At 53.0% G+C, this 21,172-nt stretch overlaps 1 protein-coding gene across 2 annotated transcripts in view; it reads left to right on the forward strand.

Moving 5' to 3' along the window:
- The first annotated feature begins 508 nt into the window (after positions 1-508).
- The window catches only part of LOC140386584 (uncharacterized), a 57,049-nt gene continuing 36,385 nt past the window's right edge, over positions 509-21,172 (forward strand). For both annotated transcript variants that reach the window (XM_072469030.1, XM_072469031.1), the window contains exons 1-4: positions 509-617; positions 822-1,139; positions 2,334-2,648; positions 18,038-18,352. In XM_072469030.1, the coding sequence (XP_072325131.1) occupies positions 563-617; positions 822-1,139; positions 2,334-2,648; positions 18,038-18,352 (1,003 nt within the window). In that variant the 5' untranslated portion in view covers positions 509-562. The remainder of the gene's footprint in view (positions 618-821; positions 1,140-2,333; positions 2,649-18,037; positions 18,353-21,172) is intronic.

Raw genomic sequence — 21,172 nt, forward strand, 5'->3', positions numbered from 1 at the left:
GTGGAGGGTGGACTGAGTTAAAGTGGAGCGTTAGGATTTAGATCATAGTTAACATGTTGTATTTGCTGCATATTTAATTGTAGTATTGTTCCTACTAAAATTAATTGTGTTTAAATTTACAAACCTCGTGACTACAGTTATTGCGCAGCAAAGGGCCAAAGACGTTGGGTGTTTTTCTCAGAATTATCTTTTAATTTCACTTTCATTATGACTCCGGGTCAAGTGCGGCTGGAGTTGACTGTGAACTTGCCCATGGGGTGGTTGCCACAGGTTGCCATCATGAAAATGCTCCTTCTATCCCAGCTCTCTGTCTTCTCTCCTTGCTAATGTACTTCCCTTCCACTGAGGAGAAAGTGGTTTCTGAGGAAGTGAGAAAACAATAGAAGTGTCAGAGATTGTTCTCTGCTTACTGAGCTTTGCTTGAAATGGCTGTTTGGGGAGTGAGGGCGGATGTGACCAACAACCCTGTAGACAGTTGTTTCCTTCTCTTCTTAAAGGGCTCATGTGATTTGCACAGGGATCAGAATTCAGCCACAACCGAGTCAGAAAGGGTTGCGCCGGGATGGAGGGAGATCGATTAGTTGCGCTGGTGGTTTGTTGCTCATTGATATCCTCTGGTGAGAATCTCTTTCTAAACACCCGTGTTAGGAATAGTCAGACTATAGCACGTGGAATAAGGGGTGGAGATGGAAAACAAAGTCAGCAGTCGGGCACAAAAAATGGGTAGATCATAGGGACACCTGTATGAGTGTGACAATGTTGCTTTCTTCAATTGCTTCCTCACTAAAAGAAAAATGTTCCTCATGGAATTATTTCCACAGCTGAGCTGCAGCCTTTTCGCCTCCGAGTGAAGAAGCAAGAGGTGAATGCAACAGTGGGCGATACTGTTATTCTATCGGTCAGACCTTCCTCTCCAGTCTCTGGCGGCTTCTGGAAATTTGGCACAGAGTCGATTGTGATTTGGACGGTTGAAGCCCCCTATCTCAATGTCGCCTACACTAAACGCCTCGTGCACCTGCTGGACAACACGTCCCTCCTGATGTACTCAGTGACTCTGAGCGACAGCGGAGACTACTGGGTGACCATGGACTCACCCAGTGGAGATGAAGCCACAGCCAGGATCACCCTGAATGTGTTTCGTAAGTTCATCGACAACGGTGGTCAGCAGCGGGAGGGTAGGGAGTGGTTCAGTGGCTCACCCAATCACCCCTCTGCTCATGATAGAATGGTTGTTTGATGGTGCTACTGTTTAATGTTGTGTAAAGTGCATAAGTCTGAAACACAGCCAAACTCGACAAGCCGGGAGTCTGTCTTTCTGTCTGTTTACTTCACCAAGTTAGTAACTTCCTTTTCCCCAAAACTATACTTTATTGGTAACATTTTGTAAAAGTACATTATAAATCATTTCAAATTTAGAAATTACAGAACCTGCAGTTGAATTCAACGTTCCTTCACAGAGCATGACTCTGAGGTTCCTCAATAAAATTGAAATACCCTTCTATTTGCAAATATCAGGCATGACAGCCCGAAGAGTTCTATCCAGTTTCTAGACCCTCAGAGCCCTTTGGCTGAAAGGTCTTACTTCGAGAGAGGCCTTCCCCCATTGCGTCTCTGCGGTGGCTGCCCCAAGCTTTAGTGCTTCCCTCAGCACATAGTCCTGGACTTTGTAATGTGCCAGTCTGCAACATTCGGTTGGGACAACTGTTTACACTGGAAGAGCAGCGAGTTTCAGGCAGACCAAAGAGCATCTTCCACCAAGCTAATGGTACTGCAGCCGCAGTTAATGTTAGTAATCAGCTGTTGCTATAATTAAATAATCAAGGATTTGCATGGGGTGAATGCAAACTGATCCAAACAGTTTCAAGATTGTGATGATTCTCTTTTTATTCTTTCATGGGGTGTGGGTGTCGCTGGCTGGGTCAGCATTTATTGCCCATCCCTGAGGGACAGTTAAGAGTTAACCAACATTGTTGTGGATCTGGAGTCACATGTAGGCCAGACCAGGTAAGGACGGCAGATTTCCTTCCCTAATGGACATTCGTGAACCAGGTGGGTTTTTACAACAATGGATAATGGTTTCATGGATTATTAGACTTTCAATTCCAGATTTTTCTTGGGGATTCAAATTTAACCATCTAACCTGGTGGGAATCAAACCTGGGTCCCCAGAGTGTTACCCTGGGTCTCTGGATTACTCGTCCAGTGACAATACTGCGTCCCCTTATGTTGATGACATACATTGACTGTTTCATTGCCATTACCGCTGCCCACCCTAGACCATGATCAGGCAATTCTTTGAGTCTAGTGCTGATGTTTTTACTTTTTCTCTCCTAGCAAAGCCTGCGCCTTTCACCATTGCTGTCAAACACAGCGAGATTAGTACAATTGCTGGGGACACCGTCGTCCTGTCAGTGAGCCCTTCGCAAGAGGTGAAAAACGGAAGTTGGAGGTTTGGCGGGAAAGATGTTGTTATGTGGGAAGGTACACTTCCAGAGGTCAATCCTGATTACCGAAGGCGGGCAGCAATATTAGCCAAGAGCTCCCTACAGCTGAAGTCAGTGAGTACCTCAGACACTGGAGAGTACAGTGTCACCATGAGTACAGCCTCCGGCAACACGAGCACAGCAAAGATCTACCTGAATGTGCGCAGTAAGTTGATCCTATCCTCCCGCCCTGAAAAAAGATCTTTTTATAAAAATGGATTTTATTACAAACAGGTTACAGGGAACAAACACCCCGGGAAACATGCTTCCCGACAATCAACTATACAGTCTGTACAGATTGTTCCTCTTTTTCACCCCCCCTCCCCCGCGACGAACAGCCCCTCAAACACAGTCACAAACATCCCCCACCTTTCCTCAACCCCCCCTAAAGAACCCCTTAACTCACACTTTATCTTCTCTAATCGTACAAAGTCGTACAGGTCACCCAACCAAGCCACTAACCCCGGTGGCGAAACCGGCCGCCACTCCAGCAAAATTCGCCACCGTGCAATCAAAGAGGCAAAGGCCAAGACATCGGCCTTCCTCCTCTCCATGAGCTCCGGCTTCCCTGAAACCCCAAATATCGCCACCAAAGGGTCCAGGTCCACCTCCTCCTCCACTATCCTGGCTAAGACTGCGAACACACCCGCCCAGAATCTTCCCAATTTTTCGCAACCCCAAAACATGTGCGCATGATACGCTGGTCCCCGCCCACACCTCTCACACTCATCTGCTACCCCCTGAAAGAACCCACCCATTCTCACCCTGTGCACCACTTTAAACTGTACCATGCTCATCCTTGCACATGAGGAGGTCCTGTTTATCCTACGCAGTGCCTCGCTCCATTCTCACCAATTGATCTCGCCTCCCAACTCCGCTTCCCATTTGTGCTTGATCTTCACCACCCGCTCGCCTCCCTGCTCCCCCAGCCACTTGTATATATCCCCAATTCTTCCCTCTCCTTCCACATCCACGAGCAGCAGTCGCTCCAACAGGGTGTATCCCGGCAACTTAGGGAACCCCCTCCAGACCTTACGCGCAAAGTCCCTAACCTGCAGATACCGGAACTCACTCCCCCTTGGCAGCTCTACCCTCTCCCTTAGCTCTTCCAGACTGGCGAACCCTTCCTCCAAATACAGATCCCTCACCTTGACTAGCCCAACTTCCCTCCACCTCCTGTATACACTATCAATCCCCCCCGGCTCAAATTCATGATTCTCGCACAGCGGTGTTAGCACCGACATCCCTTCCACCCGAAAATGCCTCCTTAACTGATTCCATATCTTCACTGTGGACTGCACCATTGGGCTCCATGAATACCTATTCAGAGCCATTGGCAACGCTGCTGTCACCACAGCCCTCAAACTAGACTCCTAACAAGATTCCTCCTCCATCCTAATCCACTTCCCCCTTCTCCTTCCCACCACCGCCGCACCTTGTTCACATTCGCCACCCAATAATAATGAAGCAAGTTCGGCAACGTCAACCCCACCCTGCTGCTTCTGCCTCTGTAGCAGGGTCCTCCCCACCTCGGCACCTTCCCCGCCCATACAAAGTCAGAAATGATCGGGTCCACTTTCTGAAAAAAGGCCTTTGGTATAAAGATCGGAAGAGCTTGAAAGGTAAACAAGAATCTCGGCAGAATATTTATTTTCACCACTTGGACCCTTCCTGCCAGCGTTAAGTGCAGTGTATCCCACCTCTTAAGATCGTCCCTAGCCTTCTCTACCAGCTTCGTTAAGTTCCACTTGTGGAGCCCCGTGCATTCCCTCGCTACCTGAATCCCCCAAAACCTAAACCTATCCCTCGCTACCGTAAATGGCATCCCCCCTAAATTTGCCCGCTGTGCCTGCTCATTCTCCGGGAATACCTCGCTTCTCCCCACATTCAGTTCGTACCTTGAGAACCCTCCAAACCTCCTCAACAGGCCCAGAATCCTTCCCATACACTCCAATGGATCCAAAACATACAGCAAGACATCATCGGCATAGAGCGATACCCGATGCTCCCTCTGTCCCCTCATAATCCCCCGCCACTCTGCCAACCCCCTGAGAGCCATTGCCAATGGCTCTCTGGCCAGTGCAAACAGCAGCGGTGACAGCGGGCACCCCTTCCTCATACCCCTGTGTAAGTCAAAGCTTTGTGAGCTCATATCATTCGTCCTTACCCTCGCCACATACAACAACCGTACCCATGCAACTAAACTCAGCCCAAACGCAAACCTTGAAAAGGTACCGCCACTCCACCCGATCAAATGCCTTCTCCGCTTCCATGGACACCACCACCTCCGGTACCAAAACCCCCGATGGGTTCATCACCACATTCAACAGCCGTCTTATATTACTCGCAAGCTGCCTGCCCCTCTGAAGCCTGTTTGATCTTCTGCCACCACCCCGGGGACACACTCCTCCAGCCTGCCCGCCAACAACTTAGCCAATACTTTCACATCCGTGTTCAATAGTGATGTGGGCCTATACATCCCACATTCCACCGGGTCCTTCCCCTTTTTCAGAATTAGTGTGATTACTGTCTGCGTCATCGTCTCCAGCAGCTCCTCCTTCTTCAACGCTTCATTAAACGCCCCCAACAGATGTGATGCCAGGTCCGTTGCAAATTCCTTATAAAATTCTGCCGGGTACCCATCCGGCCCAAGGCCTTCCCCAACTTCATACCCCTGAGACTATCCAGCACCTCCCTCAGCCCCAGGGGCTCCTCCAACGCCTGCCTCTTTGCTTCCTCCACCTGGGGAAATTCCAGCTTGTGCAGAAACCACCCCATGTCCCCCTCCTCTCCCCCCGGGTCCGCCTTATACAGTCCCTGATAGTACTCCCTAAATGCCTCATTTATCTTCTCTGGCTCTGACACCACATTCCCAGCCCCAGTCCGTATCTTCAATACTTCCTTGGACCCAGCCTGCCTCCGCAGCTGATGAGCCGGCATGTGGCTCGCCTTCTCCCCGTACTCATATTGCACCCCCCCTTTCTCTACGCAGTTGCCCTACTGCTCTCCCTGTTGTCAGCCTGTCAAACTGCCCCTGCAACTTTATCCTCCTCACCAATCCCTCCACGGTGGGCACCCTCGAATATTCCCTGTCCACCTCCACTATCTTGCTCACGAGACGGTCATGTTCCTCACTCCTTTCCCTATCCGCACGGGCCTTAAATGAAATAATTTCCCCCCGGACCACTGCCTTGAGTGCTTCCCAAAAAGTGCCCACCAACACCTCCCCATTCTGATTTAACTCCACATAATCCTTAATCGCCGCCCGCACCTTATCACAAAAACCTCCATCCGCCAACAACCCAGAGCAAACCTCCACCCCGGCCTCTAATCTCGTCCCGATCTAAACTGAATCACCAACCAGTGGGGTGCATGGTCCGAGATAACTATCCCCGCATACTCTGCCCCCTCCATCCCAACCAAAATCTCCCGACTCACTACAAAGTAATCAATCCTCGAAAACACCTCATGGACATGTGAAAAGAAGGAATACTCCCTTCCCCCTGGGTTCTGAGAGCGCCATGGATCCACCATACCCATCCTCTCCATAAACCCACCCAGCTCCCTCGCCAATCGTACCCTACCCATCGACCTGGGGCTCGACCTATCCACACTCGGCTCTAGGGCACAGTTAAAATCTCCTCCCATGATCAACTGGTACGTGGCCAAATCTGGGATCACTTCCAGCAACCCCCTGATAAAACCCACATTATCCCAATTTGGGGCATACACATTTACCAACACCACCGGTGCCCCCACTCACAATCACATACCTCCCACCCGGATCCTTCACCTCCTTTGCACTCACAAATCCCATTATTTTGCTCTTAAAATCACCACTCCCCTCGATTTTGAATCAAACCCAGAGTGAAAAACCTGCCCGACCACCCCTTCCTGAACCTAACCTGGCCCTTCGCACGAGGTGCATCTCCTGCAGAAAGACCACCCCCGCTTTCAAGCTCCTGAGGTGCACGCACACCCGCGACCTTTTAAATGGCCCATTCAGTCCCCGGACGTTCCACATTACCAGCCTTACCGGAGGCTTGTGCCTCCAATCTCCTCTACCGTCTGTCATCTTTTCCACTTAACTCCCGCCCCTTTAATTCCAACCTGTAACTAGCCCATCCCAGATGGCCCCTTGCTCTACCCATAACCATGTCAACTCACACCCCCTGCCATGTCGCAACAGTCTTACCCCCCTTTCCCCCCTCCCCCACCAGCCCTCCCTTCCCCCTTCCCCTCTCCTTCCCCCGGCCTCTTGGCCGTCTCCTCCAACACCTCACTTCCGTTCACCAGCATAACCTGCTAGCGTGGCAGCCCCTGCCCAAAGGCACTTACCACTGACCTCCTCATCCTGCCCCCCCACTCCTCAGCTCAAGGAGAAAGACTCCCTGTTGACCTTATCCTCCCCAACCCAAACAAAGACTTCTCCTGAACTCCAGTCAGCCTTCACCAAAAGCAAACAAACAAATGTTAAACATAAACAGTCCCAGAAAACAGGAGGGGGAGGGACAAGAACATCCATCCCCACATAAACTTTCCACCCCTCAAAATCCCAATAGTAACAAGCAAACCACCCCCCCCCAAAGAAAAAGATTGTGGTGAATGTATTCACCTAATGCATGAGCTGTCTGTATAATGCTGTGACCTATGACCTGGAAGTGATGATACTGTCTACTTCCAGGTACTGTACTGGAACCCCGATTGACTCCGCCTCTGGCTCCGCCCTCACCGGGGCCATATATAGACCGGCCACCTGTGAGTGGCACTCATTTGTACAGCATATGCTGGCAGGCGAGTTCATGGATAATAAAGCCTAATGTTTACTCGTTCTCACGGTCTCGCAGTGAATTGACGGTCTAACAATTTATTATCCATGAACTCGCCTGCCAGTATGACGGTATAACAAAGATGAACATTCCGCAATCCCTCCCTCCACTTCAAACATGCTCCCAACCATTATAAAGTGCCAGCACCCCGGTTCCCAAGCATTGCCCACTCAGTTCTCCCCCAGTTTATGCTCCTTAATGAAGTCTTCGGTCGCTTCTGGGGTCTCAAAATAATACTCCTGGCCTCTGAACGTCATCCATAATTTCACTGGGTAGAGCACCCCAAAGCTGATTTGCTGCCGGTACAGCATCGCCTTGGACTTGTTGAAGCTTGCCCGTCGCTTTGCCAACACGGCTCCAATGCCCTGATAAATTCAGACCTTATTTCCCTTCCGGTCACAGGTACGCTTCTCCCTGGCCCACCGCAAAATATTCTCTTTCTCTTCAAATTTGTCGAGCCTCACAATCACCAACCGCGGCGGCTCCCCAGCTCTAGGCTTCTGCCTCAGGGACCTATGCGCTCCTCCACTTCAGGTGCCTTATCTAGCGCCCCTTCTGCCACCAGCCCCGCCAGCATCTTCGGGACGTACCTCGTGGCGCTCACACCTTCCACTCCTTCAGCCAGACCCACTATTCGCAGGTTCTGCCTTCTCGAGACATTCTCCTGCTCCTCCACCTTTGCCTTCAATGGTTTACAAAGCTCTCCTAGGAGCTCCACCGCCGCCTCCAGAGTCACCACACGATCGCTGTGGTCCGAGATCACTCCTTCAATCTCCCGAATCTGTGACCCCTGCACCTCTAAACACTTCTCCACATGTTCCAAAGAACTCTTCAGGGGTGTCACTGCTTCTTCAATGGCCTTTGCAACATCTTTTCAAAGTTGTTCCTTCTGTTTCTGAAATTCAGATTTAATAAAGGTGATCAAGTCAAGCTGAAGCATTTTAACCTGATCCGGCCCCACCCCGCCTGCATGTCTTTTGTTTTTACTGCAGAAGTCTTGATGCACGATCAATTGCACAAAGACTAAAGTTGGGTACAACTGTGGCTTTATTACAGTCAGATGTGTTCCTCCTGCTGCAGCTGGCGAAATGGCAGGGCACTGGAGGTCATACATATTTATACAGTTTTCCGTGGGCGGAGCCAGCCGGCAGGAGCTACCAGCGAACCTGTAGTGCAGGTCCTACCTTACATCTCCTATTACAGTGGTTCACCACATTCAGCCCCTGTTAAAAATTATTCCGGCAGGGGTGACGTGTAACTATATACAATTAGTGCAATTATGTACAGCGGTAGGGAAAGAAAAGTCCATGTTGACGGTCCGGAGTCCGTCAAAGGTTCAGGCGGCCCGGTGCTTTGGTGCTTCGTTGGGAGCGGTGTAACGGTGGCGGCGAAGTCGGTGCTGGCGGTGGTGGAGGTGGCACCGATGGCGGTGGTGGCGGTGCTGGTGCTGGCTAGTCATCGGGGAACTCCAGGAGCGTGCCGAAGTCCTCTTTGTCCTCTTGTGTGGAGAAGGGGAGGGGGGGGGGTGGTCTGGTGGGGTCAATATTGGCGGGGCGGTGGGAGGTGGGGGGGGTGCATTGGTGGGGGTGTGTGTTGGGGTGGAACCTGACGGTGCCAGGTCCCTGAGTGAGACAGTATCTTGGCGGCCGTCGGGGAACTCAACGTAGGCATATTGAGGGTTGGCGTGGAGCAGGTGAACCCTGTCCACCAAGGGGTCCGCCTTGTGGAGTCGGACGTGCCTACAGAGAAGGACCAGTCCTGGAGCAGCGAGCCAAGTCGGGAGCGACACCCCGGATGTGGACTTCCTGGGGAAGGTAAAAACACGTTTATGGGGTGTGCTATTAGTGGCGGTGCACAATAGTGACCGGATGGAGTGCAGAGCGTCAGGGAGGACCTCCTGCCAGCGAGAGGCTGGGAGGTTCCTGGACCTTAGGGCCAGCTGGACAGCCCTCCAAACCGTCCCATTCTCCCGTTCTGCTTGTCCGTTTCCGCCGGGGGTTGTAGCTGGTTGTCCTGCTGGAGGCCATTCTCCTGCTGAGCAGGAACTGACGCAGCTCATCGCTCATGAATGAGGATCCCCTGTCACTGTGAATGTAGGCGGGGAAACCGAACAGAGCAAAGATGGTGCTGAGGGCCTTGATGACGGTGGCAGATGTCATATCGGGGCATGGGATGGCGAAGGGGAATCTGGAGTACTCATCGACCAGACTGAGAATGTACGTGTTACGGTCGGTGGAGGGGAGGGGCCCTTTGAAATCCACGCTGAGGCGTTCAAAGGAGCAGGAAGCCTTCACCAGGCACTCACGGTCCGGCCGGTAGAAGTGCGGCTTGCACTCCGCACAGACCTGGCAGTCCCTGGTGACTGTCCTTACTTCCTCGACGGAGTAGGGCAGATTCCGAGCTTTGACCAGATGGTACAATCGAGTGACCCCTGGGTGACAAAGGTTGTCGTGTAGGGCCCGGAGTTGGTCCACTTGTGCGCTGGCATATGTACCTCGGGAGAGGGCGTCTGGGGGCTCGTTGAGTTTACCGGGGCGATACAAGATCTCGTAATTATAGGTAGAGAGCTCGATTCTCCACCACAAGATTGTATCATTTTTGATCTTGCCCCGCTGTGTTATTGAACATGAAGGCTACCGACCGTTGGTCCGTAAGGAGAGTGAATCTCTTACCGGCCAGGTAATGCCTCCAATGCCGCACAGCATCAACGATAGCTTGGGCCTCCTTCTTAGCGGATGAGTGTCAAATTTCCGAGGCATGAAGGCTGCGGGAAAAGAGTGCCACGGGTCTGCCTGCCTGGTTTAGAGTGGCGGCAAGGGCGACGTCTGAAGCGTCGCTTTCTACTTGGAAAGGCAGTGACTCGTCCACTGCGCGCATCCCGGCCTTGATGATGTCTGCTCTGATGCGGGCGAAAGCGTGTTGTGCCTCGGCCGCAAGGGGGAATTGGGTGGACTGAATGAGTGGGCGGGCCTTGTCCGCATAGTTTGGGACCCACTGAGCGTAGTAGGAAAAGAACCCCAGGCAGCGTTTGAGGGCTTAATTCGGATATCCAGTCTGTGGAAAATCTGACTGTAATAAATTGATGCACGATCAATTGCACAAAGACTAAAGTTGTGTACAGCTGTGGCTTTATTACAGTCAGATGCGAGGCCTCCTGCTGCAGATGGCGAAATGACACGGCACTGGAGGTCATGCATATTTATACAGTTCTCCGTGGGCGGAGCCAGCCGGCAGGAGCTACCGGCGAACCTGTAGTGCAGGTCCTACCTTACATCTCCTATTACAGTGGATCACCACAAGTCTGCTCCAATTTTTCAGCCAAATCTCTCACTGTTTTCTACAGGGTCTGGTACAAAGAACAAAGAAATGTACAGCACAGGAACAGGCCCTTCGGCCCTCCAAGCCCGTGCCGACCATGCTGCCCGACTAAACTACAATCTTCTACACTTCCTGGGTCCGTATCCCTCTATTCCCATCCTATTCGTGTATTTGTCAAGATGCCCCTTAAATGTCACTATCGTCCCTGCTTCCACCACCTCCTCCGGTAGCGAGTTCCAGGCACCCACTACCCTCTGCGTAAAAAACTTGCCTCGTACATCTACTTTAAACCTTGCCCCTCTCACCTTAAACCTGTGCCCCCTAGTAATTGACCCCTCTACCCTGGGGAAAAGCCTCTGACTATCCACTCTGTCTATGCCCCTCATAATTTTGTAGACCTCTATCAGGTCTCCCCTCAACCTCCTTCGTTCCAGTGAGAACAAACCGAGTTTATTCAACCGCTCCTCATAGCTAATGCCCTCCATACCAGGCAACATTCTGGTAAATCTCTTCTGCACCCTCTCTAAAGCCTCCACATCATTCTGGTAGTGTGGCGACCAGAATTGAACACTATACTCCAAGTGTGGCCTAACTAAGGTTCTATACAGCTGCAACATGACTTGCCAATTCTTATACTCAATGCCCCGGCCAATGAAGGCAAGCATGCCGTATGCCTTCTTGACTACCTTCTCCACCTGTGTTGCCCCTTTCAATGACCTGTGGACCTGTACTCCTAGATCTCTTTGACTTTCAATACTCTTGAGGGTTCTACCAGTCACTGTATATTCCCTACCTGCATTAGACCTTCCAAAATGCATTACCTCACATTTGTCCGGATTAAACTCCATCTGCCATCTCTCCGCCCAAATCTCCAAACAATCTAAATCTTGCTGTATCCTCCGACAGTCCTCATCGCTATCCGCAATTCCACCAACCTTTGTGTCGTCTGCAAACTTACTAATCAGACCAGTTACATTTTCCTCCAAATCATTTATATATACTACAAAGAGCAAAGGTCCCAGCACTGATCCCTGTGGAACACCACTGGTCACAGCCCTCCAATGAGAAAAGCATCCTTCCATTGCTACTCTCTGCCTTCTATGGCCTAGCCAGTTCTGTATCCACCTTGCCAGCTCACCCCTGATCCCGTGTGACTTCACCTTTTGTACTAGTCTACCATGAGGGACCTTGTCAAAGGCCTTACTGAAGTCCATATAGACAACATCCACTGCCCTACCTGCATCAATCATCTTAGTGACCTCCTCGAAAAACTCTATCAAGTTAGTGAGACACGACCTCCCCTTCACAAAACCGTGCTGCCTCTCACTAATACGTCCATTTGCTTCCAAATGGGAGTAGATCCTGTCTCGAAGAATTCTCTCCAGTAATTTCCCTACCACTGAAGTAAGGCTCACCGGCCTGTAGTTCCCGGGATTATCCTTGCTACCCTTCTTAAACAGAGGAACAACATTGGCTATTCTCCAGTCCTCCGGGACATCCCCTGAAGACAGCGAGGATCCAAAGATTTCTGTCAAGGCCTCAGCAATTTCCTCTCCAGCCTCCTTCAGTATTCTGGGGTAGATCCCATCAGGCCCTGGGGACTTATCTACCTTAATATTTTTTAAGACACCCAACACCTCGTCTTTTTGGATCTCAATGTGGCCCAGGCTATCTACACACCCTTCTCCAGACTCAACATCTACCAATTTCTTCTCTTTGGTGAATACTGATGCAAAGTATTCATTTAGTACCTCGCCCATTTCCTCTGGCTTCACACATAGATTCCCTTGCCTATCCTTCAGTGTGCCAACCCTTTCCCTGGCTACCCTCTTGCTTTTTATGTACGTGTAAAAAGCCTTGGGATTTTCCAAGAGACATACCATTCCTGGGGGAAAGCACTCCTCCGATATTCACCTATGTCTTTTCATCAAAGTTCCATCCTGTATTGGTTAAAAAGAGCTCTTTTCTGTGACCCTGGGCAGGAGTTGCCTTGTATGTGACCACTTTAGATCATCTAAACCTCTTAAAAAATTATCATGACTTGAGGTTTAGTCACTTAACTAACCACCAAACCACAGTGAGTTTGAATCTTACTTGCACCTAGTCCCACGCACCCAGTCACCTCTGTTCCCTGGACCATTATCTTCAGCCAATCATCAACACAATCATGGCTGAACTCATCTCAGCCTCAGCTCCACTTTCCTTTTTTTTAAGTAATGGGCAATTTAGCAAGGCCAGTTCACCTACCCTGCACATCTTTGGGTTGTAGGGGTAAGACCCACGTGGACACAGGGAGAAGTGCAAACTCCACGCCGACAGTGACCCGGGGCCGGGATCGAACCCGGATCCACAGTGCCATGAGGCAGTAGTGCCAACCACTGCACCACCATGCCTCCCTCATCTTCACTTTCCTGCCGTTCTCCATAACCCTCCAACCCATTACTAATTAAAAACCTATCTCTCTCCTCCTTAAATATGTTTAGTGTTCCGCCGTTCACTGCACACTGGTGTAGAGTATTCCATAGATTCACAATCCTTTGAGTGAAGTAATTCTTCCTCATTTCTCTTTTAAATCTGTCACACCTTAGTCTCAAACTATGACCTCTTATTCGAGAATGTCCAACAAGGGGAAACATGTGCTCTACGTCTACCCTATCAATCTCCTTGCGGTAGTCTGTGTTAGGAGGATTACGGTACCTAGTAATGCCGGAATACAATTGGTGGAGAATGTACTTGTTCCCATTGGTTAAGCCTGTATGTTAGCTCCGCCCTGCAAGGCGGGGTATAAGAGCCCGTGCCGCCCCAGCAGCTTTCTTCTGTACCTGCGCTGCTGGGGGAAACATCTAGCGTATTAAAGCCTTCAATTGTCTCCAATCTCGTTTCTGAGGTTATTGGTCGTGCATTAATTTAATACGCTAGATTTAAAAGGATGGAGCTCCGAATCAAGCCGGAGTGTCTGCAACTCAGCCCCCACGCGGCGAACTCAGCGGCAACCTTCAAATACTGGCTGGCGTGCTTCAACGGATATCTCGGAACGGCTGAAAACACACCCACGGGAGAACAGAAACTTCAAGGCCTGCACTCGAGGGTGAGCCCAGAAATCTACACCCTCATTGAGGACGCGGACGATTTCGATGCAGCAATGGAGCTGCTGAAAGGACTTTATATTCGCCCTGTAAACCAGGTCTACGCCCGACATCTGCTAGCATCAAGGCGACAAATACCTGGGGAATCACTGGAAGAATTTTACCGTGTGCTCCTAGTGTTGGGGAGAAACTGCAGCTGCCCGCAAGTTTCGGCGAGCGACCACACAGAACTCTTGATCCGGGACGCTTTCATTGGAGGTATGCTGTCCTCCCAAATCCGCCAGCGATTGCTGGAGAAAGAGACACTAGGCGTCAAGGAGGCACGGGCCCTTGCCTGCTCCCTGGATGTGGCCTCCCGAAACACCCGCGCTTATGTCCCCGAAGGCACGGCAGCCCCCTGGGCAGCGTGGAACGCCCCCGCAGCCGACCCCGAGGCATCTCCCATCCCCCCACAAGCTTGTGCTGCAAGACGGCCTGGAAACCCCGGGGGGGCCCCGCTGCTATTATTGCAGGCAAGCCAAGCACCCCCCACAGCGCTGTCCGGCCCGTGCATCCACCTGCAAGGGATGCGGTAAAAAGGGCCACTTCGTGGCGGTATGACAGGCCCGGGCGGCCGCTGAGGTCTCCGGCGGCAAATACGGACCACCACCACAATCCTCTCCACGGTCCCTGTGCGGCCAGTGGGCACCGCCATCTTCCTCCTCCAGGGCCACGTGAGGCCTCCGGGCGCTGCCATCTTGTCCCACGGATGCCACGTGTGATGGATGGGCGCCGCCATTTTGTGAACCCCCAGCCATCTGTGACCAATGGGCGCCGCCATCTTGGATGGACTCCCAGGACCCCAGCTCGGCTGACCACACACCGCCCGAAGAAAACATTCAACTGCTGCCACGAGTAGCCTCGGTGACCCTGGACCAGTCTCGGCCCCGAACACTATCGACTGCTACGACGACGGTGCTTATCAATGGGCATGAAACATCCTGCCTAATCGACTCTGGGAGCACGGAGAGCTTCATACACCCCGACACGGTAAGATGCTGTTCTCTCCCCGTCCACCCCGTTAATCAAAAAATCTCCCTTGCCTCCGGATCTCACTCAGTAGAGATCAAGGGGTTTTGTGCAGCTAACCTCACAGTCCAAGGAAGGGAGTTCAAAAACTACAGACTCTACGTCCTTCCCCACCTCTGCGCGGCCACACTCCTAGGGTTGGATTTTCAGTGCAACTTCCAAAGTCTAACTTTCAAATTCGGCGGCCCGATACCCCCCCTCACTGTCTGCAGCCTCGCGACCCTCAAGGTCGATCCGCCTTCCCTGTTTGCGAACCTCACCCCGGATTGCAAACCTGTCGCCACCAGGAGCAGACGGTATAGTGCCCAGGACCGGATCTTTATTAGGTCAGAGGTCCAACGGTTACTGAAGGAAGGTGTCATTGAGGCTAGCGACAGCCCCTGGAGAGCTCAAGTAGTGGTTGTAAAGACCGGGGAGAAGCATAGGATGGTCATCAACTACAGTCAGACCATCAACAGGTTTATGCAGCTCGACGTGTACCCTCTCCCCCGCATATCCGACCTGGTCAACAGAATCGCGCATTGCAAGGTCTTCTCCACGGTGGATCTTAAGTCCGCTTACCACCAGCTCCCCATCCGCATTAGTGACTGCAAATACGCTGCCTTTGAAGCAGATGGGCGGCTCTACCACTTCTTAAGGGTTCCCTTCATGTTCGATAATGCACAGCGGGGCAAGATAAAAACAACAAGATCTTACGGTGGAGGATCGAACTCTCCACCTACAACTATGAGATCTTGTATCGCCCCGGGAAGCTAAACGAGCCTCCTGATGCCCTATCCCGCGGCACATGTGCCAACGCACTAGTGGACCGCCTTCAAACCCTCCACGAGGACCTCTGCCACCCGGGCGTCACTCGATTTTTCCACTTCATCAAAACCCGCAACCTGCCTACTCCATCGAGGAGGTCAGGACAGCCACCAGGAATTGCCAAATCTGCGCGGAGTGCAAGCCGCACTTCTACAAGCCAGAGAAAGCGCACCTGATAAAAGCTTCCCGTCCTTTGAACGCCACAGTATGGATTTGAAAGGCCCCCTCCCGTCCACCGACTGCAACATGTACTTCCTGAATGTGATTGACGAGTACTCCCGGTTCCCATTCGCCATCCCTGCCCCGACATGATCGCAACCACTGTCATAAAAGCCCTCCATAGTATCTTTAAGCTGTTCGGTTTCCCCGCCTACATACACAGTGATAGGGGGTCCTCCTTTATGAGCGACGAACTGCGTCAATTCCTGCTCAGCAAGGGCATTGCCTCGAGCAGGACGACCAGTTACAACCCCAAGGGAAACAGACAGATAGAGAGGGAGAACGGAACGCTCTGGGAGAACGGAACGGTCCGGAAGACCGTCCTACTGGCCCTGCGGTCCAGGGATCTCCCAGTCTCCCGCTGGCAGGATGTCCTCCCGGATGCCCTCCACTCCATCCGGTCACTGCTGTGTACCACGACCAACCAAACACCTCACGAACGTCTCCTTGTCTTCCCCAGGAAGTCCTCCTCTGGGACTTCGCTCCCGACCTGGCTGGCAGCTCCCGGACCCGTCCTGCTCCGAAAACACGTGCGGGCGCACAAATCGGACCCATTGGTCGAGAGGGTCCATCTCCTCCACGTTAACCCTCAGTACGCCTACGTGGCGTACCCCGACGGCCGACAGGATACGGTCTCCCTACGGGACCTGGCGCCCGCTGGATCCCCACACACACTCCCGCCACCAGCCCCACCCTCCCTCCCACAGGCGCACCCTACAACCGCCCTCTTCCCAGGTGGATCGGTTCTTCCACCGGCCCCGTCTAGGCCCTGCCCACCGGCACACCCCACAGCCGCCCCCTTCCCAGGTCAGTCGGCCCTTCCACCAGACACGTCTCGGGGTGATGAAGCTGCCTCAGAAGCCGAAACCATGCTCCCGGAGTCACAGGCGCCCTGACCTCCACCGACATCACCACCAAAGCTATGATGATCGCAGAGGACGACCAGGGCCCCCGATCGACTAATTGCTTCCTTTTGAAATGTACATTACTGTTGTAAATAGTTAAGAGTTGTAATGAGGCAAAACGCTTTACGGAGGCATTATGGTACCTTCATAACTGTAACTTCTACCACTTTTACCACGTTGTAATACGAAGCCACCACCCCCGCCGGAATCTTTTTTAATAGGGGGTGAATGTGATAGCCTGTGTAAGGAGGATTATGGTACCTAGTAATGCCGGAATACCATTGGTGGAGAATGTACTTGTTCCCATTGGATAAGCTTGTATGTTAGCTCCGCCCTGCAAGGCGGGGTATACGAGCCCGTGCTGCCCCAGCAGCTTTCTTCTGTACCTGCGCTGCTGGGGGAAACATCAAGCATATTAAAGCCTTCAGTTGTCTCCAATCTCGTTTCTGAGGTTATTGATCGTGCATTACCCCTTTAGCGTCTTATAAACTTCAATTAGATATGCTCGCATTCTTTTAAACTCCAGTGGGTTTAGGCCCAAACTGCTGAATCTCTCTTCATAAGAATCATAGAATCCCTACAGTGCAGAAGGGGGTCATTCAGCCCATCGGGTCTGCACCAATCCTCCGAAAGAACATCCCACCCAGGTCCACCTCACCATCCCCCCACCCCTCCATTCACATTCACCCCACACTATCCCCATAACCTAACTTGCCAATCACTGGACACTATGGTGCAATTTAGAATGGCCAACCCACCTAACCCACACATCATTGGACTGTGGGATGAAACCGGAGCACCCGGAGGAATCCCACGCGATCGCGGGGAGAACGTGCAAAGTTCTCACAGTCACCCAAGACTGGAATTGAAATCCGGTTGCTGGTGCTGTGGGCAGCAGTGCTAACCACTGTGCCACCGTGCCATGCTCTTCATCCCTGGAATCAATCACGAGAACATTTTCTGGACCACCTCTAATGCTTTTACATCCTTCCTCAAATAAGGGGACCCAAAACTGTGTGCAGTACTCCATGTGCGCTCTCACCAATGCCCCATTCAGCCACAACAGCACTCCCCTAGTTTAATACTCTATTCCATTCACAATGAATGCCAAAATTCCAACGTCCACCTTGGCAATACCATTCAGTATCCTATACACCTCAATCAAGTCACCCCCTCACTCTTCTGCACTCTCGTGGAAACACGTCCAGACTCTCTACTCTTTCCTCATGAAAGAACCCCTCTGGAGCCAAGTCAGCAAGGGTCCGAGGCGGAGCCATCAATCAGTTCAACATTGTGTACTAACCTGCTCTTCCTTTCTCCCAGCCAAGCGCCAGCCTATCGATGTCAGCCCAGTGCTCAGCAGAATTAATACAGAGATTGGAGCCAGGGTCCTCTTGTCAGTGACGATATCGGGTGAAGTGAAGAATGGCAGCTGGAGCACTGGGAACATGATTCTTTTTCAGTGGAACAGCACCATTCAAAATGTCACTGAACACCGTTGGTATGGACTAGACCTCTTACCAAATGCATCACTCCTCATACCTTTCGTGCATGATTTCACCTTTACAAAGTACACCATTACTCTGGAGTCTCCTTCTGGTGACACAGCGGCAGCGAACATCACCATGAAAGTGTTCAGTGAGTAGCTATTACAACTGTTTGCAGAATTACATTGCAACACTTTTGTGCACATTTGATTACTGAATTAACTATCTGTGATGTGCATACATATATATATTTATTCACGGTAGCACAGTGGTTAGCACTGTTGCTTCACAGCGCCAGGGTCCCAAGTTCGATTCCCGGCTCAGGTCACTGTCTGTGTGGAGTCTGTACGTTCTCCATGGGCTAGATGCTCCGTTAGTCGACACTGAAATCGGGAAACGCGATTGGATGGAGAATAGCTCCCGACGCCGAAATCGAGGTAGACGTTGGTTTGACGCCAAATCTGGATTCTCCGGCCCCCCAAAAACGACGTAAACGTGGCGCTCGCTGCACGGCCTGAAAGTACAGTAGGCCTATCATTAGTGGACCTGACGCTCGATACTCTGGGGCCTCTGCGATTCAGCGCCTCAGATGGGCAGATTTCCCGGCGCCGTGTTTCTAATGTGGTTTTAAAAATCGTGAACCTGGCGTCCTGGCTGCTGAGCGAGCGAGAGGAGGTCGGAAGTGGCGTGGAGTGGCTGAGGGCTTCCGGCCCGGACACCGGCCATGCTGGCTGTGGTGGTGGGGGGGGGGGGGGGGGGGGCAGGCCGAGCAGCCAGGGAGCCTACCCCACAGGACATGGGCGGTGCCCATGCACCGGCCACCATTATGGTGGCCATCTTGCTGACCACCCACCCCGGCCCCTGGGTCTACACAGTGACAACGGCCGTATGGATGCCTGCCCCCCCTCCCCCCCCGCCCCCCCGCCCCCGGACACCCCACCCAACCAGTATCCACCCACCGGGGGACCACCCAGGGCCACACTGACGGCAGCCAACGGTGAGGGCAGTGCCAGCCAACGGTGCCCCTGACAGCAGGGACGGGCACCAGGACCGGGGACACCGACGGGTGCGGGGGTGAGAGGGGACATGCGTGGGTGGAGTCCACCTGGTTGGGCATGTGAGTATGCACCATGCCAACATGTTTGCCTTTCCCCCGCCTGCAGAGAATGGCATTCCGACATCAAACTGCGATGTTGGCAGCCGTGGCGATGGCCGCAATCCTGCATTAAGCTCAGAGAGGAGGCGGAGGCTGCAGCACAGGAACGGGCTGCAGAGGGGCAATTGGCAGCTGCTCAGGCTGGAGGACCGCCTGCCCGACAGGCCGAGGAGGAGGAGGAGGTGCCAAGGAGGCGCCGGATGAGGCCCCGCGTGTACCGCAACTGCATGTCATCCGTGGCCCTCCCGGACCAGGCATGCAGACGGAGACTGCGGATGAGAAGGGAGACTGTCAGACATATCTGCCAGATGATGGCACACCTGGCACCGCAAGGGTATGGAGGAGGACACCCGCTCCCGGTGACTGTCAAGGTGACGGTTGCCCTCAACATTTACACGACGGGGTCCTTCCAGTCACTAAGTGGGGACCTATCCGGGATTTCACAGGCATCGGTGCACAGGTGCATCCATGCTGTCACTGACGCCCGGTATGCTCAGTTGGAGCGGTACATTCAGTACCCTGTGGACCACGCCCACCAGGATACCCGGGCAGCGCGCTTCGCTGCCGTCACCAGTATGCCCCAGGTCCAGGGGATGATCGATGGGATGCATGTCGTCCTACGGCCACCAGTGGATAACAGGCCGCTGTTCACGAACAGGAAGGCGTACCACTCCACGTCTGCGCCCGATGCCCGGGTAGTGTATATGACGCATTCATCTTGGCGCACTCGGTGATCCCCAACATGTTCGAGGGGCATCCGCCTCCCAGCTGCGGGGCTGGCTGCTGGGGGACAAGGGTTACCCTTTGCGGTCGTGGCTGATGACGCCTATACGGAGGTCACAGGCCGGCACGGAGACCTGCTACAATGATGCCCACACGGCAATCAGGGGTGTTGTCGAGAGGTGATTCCAGGTCCAGAAGATGCGCTTCAGGCTCCTGGACTGCTCTGGAGGGGTCCAGGTGCCAGGAGGAGGAGGAGGTGCCAAGGATGCACTTGATGAGGCTCCTATGAGGGTAGGAGAGTCGCCCGCATCGTGGTGGTCTACTGCGTCCTCCACAATATAGCACAGCAGAGGGGCGATGTTCTGGAGGAGGATGAGGAGGAAGGGCAGGCCTTGTCAGATGAGGAGGATGAGGGGGAGGGGGACAATGAGCGGGACATGGGGCCTGGCCTGGCATGGGGGGTTGCACAATGGCATCTCCAAGGCTAGCGCGCGGGACGCACTGGTCGCCTCACGTTTCACCGACTAGGGAGGAGAGGGGGATTGCTGGCCAGGGGCATGGACACCGCCATCCCATACCCACAACCCCTCACCCCCCATACCACCAAACCCCCTCACCTCCCAGACCACCAAATCACCCGCATGCACACCGCCCTCCGTTATTCATACCTGCGGCGCTACGAGCTCGGGGCAGTGGGTTGACAATGACAGCGGTTCTGGTCCATGGGATGGAGGATGATGACAACCCGCTCTGCGATGAGCTCCGGTGCTCCACATCATTTGACAATGTCTGTCTCATGCCCACATTAGCATCTTCCACATGGGTGAGCCCTGCATGCGAGCTGGCCAATCTATCACACAATCCTTTCGAATCGCTGGGGTGAGGATGCTGGGGACGGTCGGGGCGGGACGGGGGATGGGGTGGTTGGGGGGAACGCCGTCCACCCACGGGGCCTTCACTCGCCCCCCACCCCCCCACTCCCACTGGCCAGCACTGACTACCCCACCCCCACACCCAGAAGACAGACCACCGAGGCAGGTTTCAATGGTGTTAACAGGTGTTTATTGGAAGGAATATATATAGTCTGTGCAC

The sequence above is a fragment of the Scyliorhinus torazame genome, chromosome 12 (genome assembly GCF_047496885.1).
Source record: "Scyliorhinus torazame isolate Kashiwa2021f chromosome 12, sScyTor2.1, whole genome shotgun sequence".
Classification (NCBI taxonomy): Eukaryota; Metazoa; Chordata; class Chondrichthyes; order Carcharhiniformes; family Scyliorhinidae; genus Scyliorhinus; species Scyliorhinus torazame.